Source organism: Manduca sexta, chromosome 13, assembly GCF_014839805.1.
Source record: "Manduca sexta isolate Smith_Timp_Sample1 chromosome 13, JHU_Msex_v1.0, whole genome shotgun sequence".
NCBI classification, from domain to species: domain Eukaryota; kingdom Metazoa; phylum Arthropoda; class Insecta; order Lepidoptera; family Sphingidae; genus Manduca; species Manduca sexta.
The window spans coordinates 10,917,497-10,928,708 of NC_051127.1; the positions used below are offsets into that span (position 1 = coordinate 10,917,497).

At 37.3% G+C, this 11,212-nt stretch overlaps 1 protein-coding gene across 2 annotated transcripts; it reads left to right on the plus strand.

Annotated features, from left to right (window-relative positions):
- Positions 1–847: 847 nt before the first annotated feature.
- LOC115443449 (pre-mRNA-processing factor 39) lies at positions 848–11,061 on the plus strand. 2 transcript variants are annotated; one of them, XM_030168852.2, is made up of 16 exons: positions 848–1,072; positions 1,160–1,723; positions 2,082–2,153; positions 2,359–2,499; positions 3,657–3,803; positions 4,041–4,202; positions 4,412–4,537; positions 5,269–5,395; positions 5,641–5,788; positions 6,362–6,509; positions 6,668–6,778; positions 7,073–7,237; positions 7,698–7,918; positions 8,066–8,334; positions 9,369–9,567; positions 9,673–11,061. In XM_030168852.2, exons 1-16 carry the CDS (start codon positions 1,043–1,045, stop codon positions 9,893–9,895), a joined length of 2,853 nt encoding a protein of 950 aa, XP_030024712.1. In that variant the 5' UTR covers positions 848–1,042; the 3' UTR covers positions 9,896–11,061. The 2 variants fall into 2 exon arrangements, with proteins under 2 accessions (XP_030024712.1, XP_030024713.1); XM_030168853.2 differs by having other exon boundaries at positions 871–1,072; positions 1,149–1,723.
- The last annotated feature ends 151 nt before the right edge of the window (positions 11,062–11,212 follow it).

Consider the following 11,212-nt stretch of genomic DNA (forward strand, 5'->3'; position numbering starts at 1 on the left):
GTTCACACGTTTTATTTCCTGAGGAGTAACTAGTTCTCGCATTCTTTTTTCCATATTTGTTCTGTCTCATGCATCGTGTAATATAGGGCGAGCCATTCCCTGTATTAGGCACAAATTGAATACTCTGCGCTAGTTCTAAGCAATGAATCCCAACATAACTTTATTTGATCCAGGAGTCGAATTCGAGAGTGTGCTTTACTAGAATTGAGTATTATTTTATAACTATCTCTGTCTGGTTACTATTATTTAGTACGGGCTTATAAATCTGGAATCAGCTCTAAATAAGAAATAAAATTTAGAATCTAAATACAAAACACGGATCCCATATAATATGGCGCTACCTCACTAACTTATATTATGTTGAATTTTTTCGTAACCGAATTCGTTTCCTTTTCAGATTAATCTGATTAATTAATGCTGGCGCAAGCGTCTAGATTCAGATCCAAAATCCACTCTGCTTTACTCAGATTATAATAAAAGAGCTTATAAGTGCGTTTATAAGATTAGAAAAATGTAAACGCATTTTTATTCAATATTTCATTAGATTCAGAATTTACTCTGTTCATATTTTGATTATATATAATTTGTTGTTTTTAAGATTATGTGTCAATAATCTCCCTTTAATTTATTATTTATAATCAGTTTATGTTTTAATAGAAATATTTCTTTATTAATTCAACACCAAGGTGATTTTGCTTTATTTTGTTCGCTAAACTGTGTTGCTATGAAAAAAACCTGTTTCAGGAGTGAGTAGAAATACTTGCACAAAATTTGTGCCACAAATTATATTATAAGTAATAGGTAAAGATATCTTGTATTAATTCCATGTATCGATTTTTTAAAAAAATCGATACCTTAATAATACATTTACATCCCTACCAGTTATTGAATAAATCGTAGATTATAACGGAGATTTACTTCCGTTGTAAATTTGCTTGATTTTCTGTTTTCGTAATGATTTATGGATATTTTCATTAATAAAACTGTCGCCCATAACTCTGGTAAATTAATAATTGTTTCACTTTAGAAACCAAATTCTAAAATGGACGATGACACTAGTTCTGATATGCAGGTAAGCTGTGTAAGGTGAGAGGTTATAAATTTGGCTTTTTTGCGTTATGTCCAATGTGAAATTGAGCACCGAGTAGCTTGTTTTCAGAAATGCTTATCCGACGGACAAGTGGATACAGATGAAGGACCATTGATCAACGAAAATTCCAACGGATTATCGCATTTGCTCACGGAGGGTGAGTTCAATAGTGTGGACGCGGTAGCTGTTGACGAGTCGTCGACTTCAAACCAGGCGTTCCTTAACGCAGTTGAATTGTCGACGGGCAGTGTTGGGGATTATTTAGGCAACAATACAGATGGATTCAACTCGGACTCGTTTGATGTCGGGGACAACGCCGTCACGTTCCACAGCGATTCAATGAACAATGTTCTAGACGGCGATTCGTTGTTAGGTGACGCCGGATATAAAATGGCTTCGGACACTGAGGGTGACGTTACCCAGAAATTAACAATAGACTCTGTTTTTGGGCATACCAACGAAAGCAGTGATTTAAATGACATGGCTACCACTGATGAGGCAGGAATCGCAGAAAAGACTGCTACAGACGAAAATAAACAAGGTGACTATCATGAAGAAATGGTTGATGATGAACAATCTAAGAGTTACAACAATGACTCTGATAAAGAAGCTGCTGAAAACGAAATGTCCCAGGTACCTTATTCAATAGTATTTACTTATTTTTATACTGTATTAGTTTAAAATAATATTGTAAACATACATGATAAATACTAAATACATACTAATGTGTATGTTTTTATAATAAAAAAAAATCATTAATTGTAATATACATTATGTGTGATACACAATATTTATTATTAATGTCTCCACAACAATTTATCTATAAACTCCCATAACTGTTGGCTCTAACCCTAACCACAATTTTATTGCCTATGTTTTTGAACAAAACTAAATAAAGCATGCATTTTCTATTCCCATTGTAAATTTCACAGTGTCAAGTATTTTAAATACTCAAAACATTTTATGGTATAACCATACACTTTCTTTTCAGGTTGAGGATATTGAAAAAATTACAGAAGAACATGTCAAGGAAAGTGTAACTCCAGTTAAAAGAGCTGTAAAGGTAAGAATAAATTATTATTTTTAAAATATACTGGGATTGTGCTGTAATTTACTCTCACCCACATCAAGTATTTGTATAATTTTACTATAGACTATTTGATAAGGACTTTGGAATATTAGTGATCTATGTTAGTTAGTCTGTTCTAAATGATGTATATTGATAGAGCACACTTTAGTTACATAGAATATATATTTTTAATCATAAGGTTGGAGGTGCCGAAGAAACTGAAGTTGTTTCAGAGGATGAACTTCCTGAGGTGCAAAAACCAAGTATCAAGGATGCTGAGAATGTGTCGGATGATGAGCTACCTGGCCCCAAACCGGCTGAGCTGCCAGCAGATACTGAGGTTCAAACTTTTTGCTATTGCCATTTATAATTGCTACATATTTTATGTTTTCAAAATGTTTTTCACATGATTTTTTGGGGCTTAGTTTCCACACCCGTGTAGCCCGCACAAGTCTAGCTAACACATGTTAACCAACATTGCTAACTAAATTGTCTTGGTAATCACTAAAGAGGGTGATTCTAAAAAAAAATTACTTTGGACATGATCAAACAAATTTTTATGCTCACACACTTTTATTTTAATTGAAAGCATATTGACTAATTGTAATCAAAAATAAACAAACAGATAAGGTCACTGACCCTAATAGATTTGAAAAGGAAGCTAAAATTATTGGTATTTTGTAAGAATAAGGTTAAGAATTTTGTAAAGATTGTAACAGAGTTGTAACTGTAACCAAAAAGTCTTAGAGTATTCTTAGCATATTTCGACAATAACCTGGGCGCATTTGATATGATGCCAATATCTATACTAATATTATAAAAAAGGAAAATCTGTGAGTTTGTTGGTGAACTCATCAGCTTTATGTAATAGTATAGATTTTAACACATCTACTTTCACAACTTTTCCCATAAGGAGTTGTTTTACATTTTCTCATTGCTAGGTTTCTTGCGTCCCTTTGACTTAACAAACTATTTTTACCTATTTTCTTAAGCAATTATAGATGTTTTTTGACATAAAATTTAGTTCTGAGGATATACCTCTGTATATACCTCTGTCAATGTAAGTGTTTTTGTTTTAATCAAAAACAGTTTGCAAGAATCAAAAGGACCAGCATAGTATATCACTCTTATACATTTTTTTCAGTCAGGAAAGTTTAAGCACGTTGTGTAGAATTACCACAACAAGCTAAGTCACAGAACTGATCCTATGTCATGGTTACGTACATACATAGATTGTTAGTGCTGTATGTTCCGAGGGTATGCTACATACACTTCGCAATGCAAAGACAAACTTATCTAGTGTTTTGCACATGGATAAAACATGTAATTTCCATTTGTAAATTTGAACTTCCATAATAGAATACTCAATTTACAAATGGGTGAAAATAATCATGTGCTGTTAACCTCACAGATGCCTATTTAATACCTTTCAGCCTTAAAATATCAGTTATGATTATTATTATTATATTCTAATCAAAGTTATATCATTTGTTTAAGGTTGTGTCAGAAGATGAATTACCAGCTTCAAAGAAGGATGCTAAAGAATCTCGCAAACGTAAAACTGGTGAGGAACAAGACGGGTATGATCCTGGATCTCCAACATCAGAAAACGAATCCTCAAATAAAAAACAAGCAGTTGCTAAGGTATGAATTTAGAGAATAATAACATAATTTGTAATATCTAATTTGTGATTGGGTTACATATTATTATCACATTTGGGAATCAGAAACTGAACATACTATAGATCTTAATATAAAAAAAAAATCTTGCATGTATGTTTCATTTTACACTTTTTGGTGTAATGCGCCACTGGCGCTGTCTATGGAAGATGCCTTTTAAATTCCTGGTTGCTTTAATAAAAAAAATTACGTATATTGTAGAATGGAGAAAGTAAACCAATACCTGCAGAAAAACGGACATCAGTGGATGAAAAACCAAAAAAGAAAACCCTCCCAGAACTGGACAAGTATTGGAAGGTGGTCAATGATGATCCTACAGATTTCACTGGCTGGACATATCTGTTACAATATGTGGACCAAGAGGTATAGACTTTTATATGGCACTTATTAAAAATACAAGCTGATGTACCATTATGATGAAAAAAATTGCTAACAATTGTGTGCCTTATGAGGCGACAGTTGACTGAAAAACTTTGTGGATTTGCAAGGGCCAACTGATAATAAGCATAGAGCATTGAATCATTTAGGTATGATGATGGATTGATTGTGTTAATTTAGGAATTGTTTTACAGAGCGACGTGGAGGCAGCACGTGAAGCCTACGACGCATTCTTGTCTCACTACCCATACTGTTACGGTTACTGGCGAAAATACGCAGACTACGAAAAGCGTAAAGGGAGTAAAAAGAAGTGCCTAGAGGTGAGAAACGTCTGTATATACAAAATTATATATATAAGTATTTGGAGAATTGGTAAGGCTTGCACCTGATGTCAATCAATATGTCTTAACACATGGATTTTAAAATATTTTAGACATAACTGGTATTTTGCAATTATTTTTTTTCCCAACAGTGCAACGAGGGTCGCGATCGTAAGCCAAAGTCTTCAGTTCGCAACGGAATTACCACCCTATATGATGTAGATTACGTACTAGTGATATATTTTTTGTGGTGTATATTTTATAATCTAGTGCATATATTTATTATATTTTGTACACACATGATGAATTGTAATACTTTTCATGTATGTTATTTAAATAAGTTGTGAGTGATGGATATAATTAAGACATCGAATCCATGGTAGCATGGAGTGCAGCGAGCCATCCATTTAGCCATTCAATGGCGTTAGGAACAGAAGACGGCGGCACCACGAGCAGCGACGCGCCGCGTGTGAACAGGTGTAATATGCCCAGACAAACATTTTATATACGATAGATACAAGAGAGACGTTGCGTCTGCGCCGCTTGTAACGCTCGCACCGCATGCGCCGCCGATCCACCCACGACACAACGTCTCTCTTTTTCTATTCAAAATTATATGACACATATTATAATATGCTATTGAATATTCCCTTGCTTGCATAGTGTTGTCGTCGTTACGGCAATACTTTGACACGCGCGGGCCACGTTTGACCTATCCCATTGGCTTTCAGGTGTTGGAAAGGGGGTTAAAAGCTATACCACTGTCAGTGGATCTATGGATACATTATCTCAATCATATAAAGGCCACTAGGAACGAAGACCATGCTTTCATCAGAACTCAATATGAAAGAGCTATTGGTGTGTATATTTTCAGTCTGATTAACATTTTTAAATTTAATGTAAATAAGAATATGTATGTATAATTTTGTAATAACCGCCTTTTGTAAACCTCGTGTAGTTGCAGAAAAGAAATAAAGCTATTGTATTTTTCGTGCCAATCTCCGATACAATTTTGAAACTGTCATGAGCAGGCTTTTCTACTTGTTCTCGGACCGTGAAAATGCAAAAAAGCCATGGTCATATTTACAATGATATAATTACAGACGCGTGTGGCTTAGAATTCCGTTCTGATCGCCTCTGGGAGTCTTACATCAAGTGGGAAGCTGAAAATGGTTCTGCACTCAATGTGACCAATATTTATGATCGTCTGCTGGCCACACCGACACTCGGTTACACGTCCCATTTTGATAAGTGAGTATTGCACACGTTTAAGTTTCTGTATATTTTTACATATTATAATAATACCATAGTTTTTATTTTAATATGATTTTATTGTATTTTCACATTAAATCCACAACTACACCAAATGTATGTTAAGTCCTTCTAATTAATAATAGGCAGCTTTGTTATTATTCAAGACTAACTTTTGAACTGCGTAAATACACAATTATATTTTCAGCTGTTACCTAAGTAGATAGATGTGTTCAAAAGACAGTGCCGTAGTAAGTCAGTAGATAATCGATTATCACCACACGAAGGTGATCGAAGGGCCGAAGCCGTTAACTGAAGCCTTTGATATATATACTAATTACTATTTTAAAATTGAAGGATGATATTGACGGTAGTTGCTTTTGGGATTATAAAATTTACTACGCATTTTTTATTAAAAAATCGATACAACGTGGATTATAACATTATTTCGTTTGATTTTGGCGCTTGTTAGGAAGTTTTGCCAGAAGTGTTTTGTTGGCCGAAGGTGACCGAAGCCGAAGTTTCGGTCGGTCACTATGGACTCGGTTTCTATTGAGTTGTTGTCTGGTTCAGTTTCCAAGAGCACGTGATGTCGGAGCCGGCGCCGGGCGTGGTGTCGCACGCGGAGCTGGTGCGGCTGCGCGGCGAGGTGCGCGAGGCGGCGGGCGCGCAGCCGCAGCTCGACCTGCCGCCCGGCGAGGACGAGCCCTCCGACCACGTGGTAACAAACATAATACACTACATGTCGTATTAGCATCAAACATCCAGCCACACGTATAGCCCTTAGCAATGGCCAATATAAAAAATATTTTGGAAATACGTGACGTGTCATTTTCGATCTGCCTTCACAAACCTTTAATGACTAAAATTAATTGTCAGGCGTCTGAAGAAGAGGCACAAGCGATTAAGGAGCGTATTATTGCTGCTCGCAGAAAAGTACACAAAGCTACCAGTGAACAAGTAGCAGCAAGATGGACTTTCGAAGAAGGCGTAAGATATATATATATTATATATTTCAAATATGTAAACTCTATATAAGGTCATATGACATTGCGTTGGTATAACCATATACTTATCTTTTTTGAAAATAACACTTATTATAAGTTACTCGTACCATGGATATAAAATAATAAACTAACTTTCGAACAAAATTAACACCAAAAATAAGTATTATAATTTTACCCGCCCTAATGCCATCACAACTAATAAATATACTAATATATACTCAGCTCACTCATCGATAACTCAGGTTTCTTATTCATTATATTTTATCTAACGATTCAGATTAAACGGCCGTACTTCCACGTGAAACCACTAGAGCGATGTCAATTGAAGAACTGGAAATCGTACTTGGAGTGGGAGAAGCAACACGGCTCGTTCAAACGCGCGCTCGTCTTGCACGAGCGGTGCCTCATAGCCTGCGCGCTCTATGAAGAGTTTTGGATGAGGGTGTGTACATTCATTTCAATATTTTTATACCTTTAGGTTTATATCTTGCAGGTTAACCTTTTTCTTTGGACAGTATAACAGGTCAGTGAAGGTGAAGGGAATATACAATAAACTTACACTTGTATTATCACAATGATGAGCAGGTGTACATCTTGTTCTACTTAGTGTTGCTAAGTCTTTTTCAGACCCATAGCCTAATATGGGCCTAAAAGTTGCATGACCCATTAGTGTATTAAATACTAACTTTTGTCTGCGGCTCTGACAGCATGACAAAGTTTTTCCGGCATAAATATTTTTCTGAGATAAAAGGTAGCCTACAGCATTCGGGAGTAATATAAAATCTGTATAATTATTCCTGAGATTAGCGCGTCCGAACAAAGAAACAAACTCTTCAATAACTTTAGTATAAATAATAATAGTTGTTAGTCAGTTTGACCCTTATTTTTGAATTGTCCAACAGCTCGTAAAATTCTTAGAAGAACGTGCGGAGTCCGATCCGGAACTGATCGCTATAGAGCGCGAGGTTTTGGAGCGCGCGTGTACAGTTCATCACCTGGACAAGCCTGACCTACATCTCTATTGGGCACACTTCGAAGAGGCCCAGGGTAATCCCACTAAGGCGGCGGAGATACTCGACCGGATAGAGAAAACTCATCCACATCTAGTCCAAATACAGTACAGGTATGACTTTATTGTATAAAGTATACATTTTTATGATTTCTAATTATTTTTTTAATAGAGATGTCTCTTGATAATATGCAGGCAAGGTATAAAAAATAAAACAAATAAAAAAATAGACATTAGAAAATAAGTATTTTTCCGTTACAGACGTGTAAACCTCGAACGGCGTCGTGGCGACTATGATAAGTGCGCTCAGCTGTACGAAGCCTATATATCGGGTGCCAAGAATAAGGCTATCAGTTCAGCTCTCTCCATTAAATACGCCCGGTTTCTATTCCACGTGCGAAAAGATCCTGCCGGCGCGAGGAAAGTATTAGACAAGGCGTTATCTATCGACCCTCTCAACCCGAGACTTCATATGCAGAGAGTCGACATCGCACTACACACCGATGGCACCACATATGCGGAGTTGGACGGTTAGTGTTCATATGATACGTTCGCGAATTGTGAAATCTGGTATAGTAGTTTGAAACCTTAAAATTTGTAATGAAAGACAAAAAATCCGAATAAATAAAAAAAAATGAGTTACTCAGACTCATTGTTGCAGATCATCCGCAAATCTTATCTGATATAAATTAAATTTGTTATCTATACTTATAATAAATCTGTAGAGAGGTCAATTCTGTACATGAAATATATTTCCAAAATAACTATCAGGGGGTGATTAGGGATCGATACTGATGCCAAAAATGCAATTAGTAAAAATTTTGTCTGTCTGTATAACCGTTATATAAACAAAAACTACTCGACGGATTTTAACGAAACTTGGTACAATTATTTGCCATACTCCTGTGCTGGTTATAGTATACTTTTCATCACGCTACAATTAATAGGAGCAGAGCAGTGAAGGGAAATGTTGGGAAAACGGGAGAAGTTACTCATTTTTTAAGCTTCCGTCGCGTGTGCAAACTTAATGGTTAAAGCTACACAGAAATCATGTATGACGGAAATGTTCTCCTTAAAATTATGTAAAAATATCCCACGACAGCATATGTCTATCTTTTATGGTTGACTCACAATAACACGTGTAACTCCCGATAGCTTAGCAGTTCGAAGCTTTCTCATTATATTTGTCTACTCTTACGTTTATAACACTCCCAGTCATCCCTAATTAAAAAGTTAACATTATTAAATATTACATAAAAAAGAATCATAGAAATCGGTATAGAAACACCAAAGTTATACATGAAATACGCTAATAATAAGCCATCATGCGTGAATACTGAATCATGCTATAAGGATTATTTTTGTATATATATATATATAAGGTCGCGAACGCACAGGCAGGCGGCTTGCTTGGCACCTAGAGGCTAGCGAATCACCTAGCGAGTAGCTTCGTAAAACGAACATTCTCGAACGTTCGCGACCGGCTCCATTTTTGAAGTCCGAAATCCACGCGGACGAAGCTGCGGGCGGAAGCTAGTTAATAATAAAAGATTTGTGTGTTCAGAGTTGGTGCAGTCGTATGAGAAGCAGGAGGGCGCGGAATTGGAGGTGAGCGCGGGCATGGCGTGGCGGCGGCGCGAGCTCGCCGAGGAGCTCGGCGCTGCGGCCGACGCTCGCGCCGCTCATGCGCATGCGCGCGCCCTGCACAAGCACCTGCGCAAGCGCGCGCGCAAAGACAAGCACGACCCGCCGCCGCCGCCTAGGTATCCATATATCCTATACTTCACGCACTACAGCTCTGCAAGCTGTAGGTAGCTAAGCATATTTTTTTGTTATACCATTGCTTGATACTATATTCATTTTTACAGTACTGCCGATGCAGCCAAGAAAAAGGATGGAAGCACCGTTGTACCTACTAACATTAACACAACGGCGGGAAACAATTCGTATTACCAGACTGCAGCTGCAACGGCGCAGTCTTACGACCCTTCCTACCAGCAACCATACCAGCCACCTTGGGGATACCAGCAGCCGCCTGGTCCCTACCAACACCATCCCCACCCATGGTCCCAGTACCCCAATTACTACTAACTTTTAATGCACTAATGATTATCAACATTCAATGATATATTGGCAGAATGTTTCCATTGTCAATAACATTTGATAGCATTGATTGAACGGCATCTTTAACGTAATGCTGCTTCCAGACATCGAAACCGTTTGCCGAAAAGAGTCCGAGCTTGAACAACAACGCCAATATATATGTGTATTGGGTTATTTGTATATACGGTGTTACGTTATGACGTGACCCCTCGCGAACTTCCGTAAAAAGGGGACAATGAGTTTAAGTTACCAGGTATGTTACGCCAAGTGTGGACGGCGATATTTTCTGGCTCGCCAAAACAACTCGGTTACATTTCGGGTTCGGGAGACGTCCATACTTGCTATTGTGAGTGCGTGTGTCTTCAGTAACGCTGTTTTGACATGGGGTTTCATGGATCGTGAAGTAGTTAACATCTAGCCGAACGTCCAACCCACACGTATTTGTAGCTTGTACATAATTATAAGCCTTTTTTAATAGTATGACTAGACCAGGGTTTCCTAACCTTAGGACTGCGGACACCTGGAGGTCCATGGGCCCTTCTCAGAGGGTGCCACTGTTCTGAAATTCCGGGTTCGAATCACGGGTTTAGCAAATTGATATTAGGTTTTCTGTTCAGTGTCAGCCCGGAGTCTAGAATTTATGTGATATGGCACCTTGTTAATCATGTGACGGAAGACATGCGGAAAGTGGGTGCCCGCGTTGCATCTCTGCCTACCCCATTGGGAATAAAAGTCATGTCTGTAATTTTTTATTCATCTTATTGTTTTTCTATAAACAAGAGACTAAAAGTGGTGTATTTTAGTATTGAAATAGTGATGGAAATTAGAAAAAGACGTGATAAACGCACCTACGGTTGTGTGCTAATTTGTAGATTTGTGTTAGAGTGTGACCTGCACTTTAAATTTATCGAGTTCATGTTCAGACATGAACTCGATAAATTTAAAGTGAACTCGATAAATACGTATCTGAATACGTTGCATCCGTTGTAGACGCCCGTCTACAACGGGTGCGTGAGCGTATCCAATACGCGGTGATGTGGTTCGGCTCGGCTCGGAGGTTACGATGTCTGGACGCAGGATAACTGGCAACTGAATATGGATGTTGGAATAATGTAATTTTATGTACTAATTAAACATTTTCTCTCGAGGAATAATGAATTGTTAATTATTTTCACTACATGTCATGTGACTTTTCGTCGTATCATATACGTATATAGATAACATGTTTGCTAAATGAGACAAATACTTTTGACCGTGGAATTTATATAGGTAATAACATTAGTGGAACCATGAAATAATGTTGCA

Excerpts from the sequence above, each read along its gene's own strand:
- LOC115443449 (XM_030168852.2), top strand. The coding sequence starts at position 1,043 with ATGGACGATGACACTAGTTCTGATATGCAG. Across the intron at positions 4,538-5,268 it reads GTAAAAAGAAGTGCCTAGAG|GTGTTGGAAAGGGGGTTAAA; the intron begins GTGAGAAACGTC and ends ATTGGCTTTCAG. Across the intron at positions 6,779-7,072 it reads GATGGACTTTCGAAGAAGGC|ATTAAACGGCCGTACTTCCA; the intron begins GTAAGATATATA and ends CTAACGATTCAG.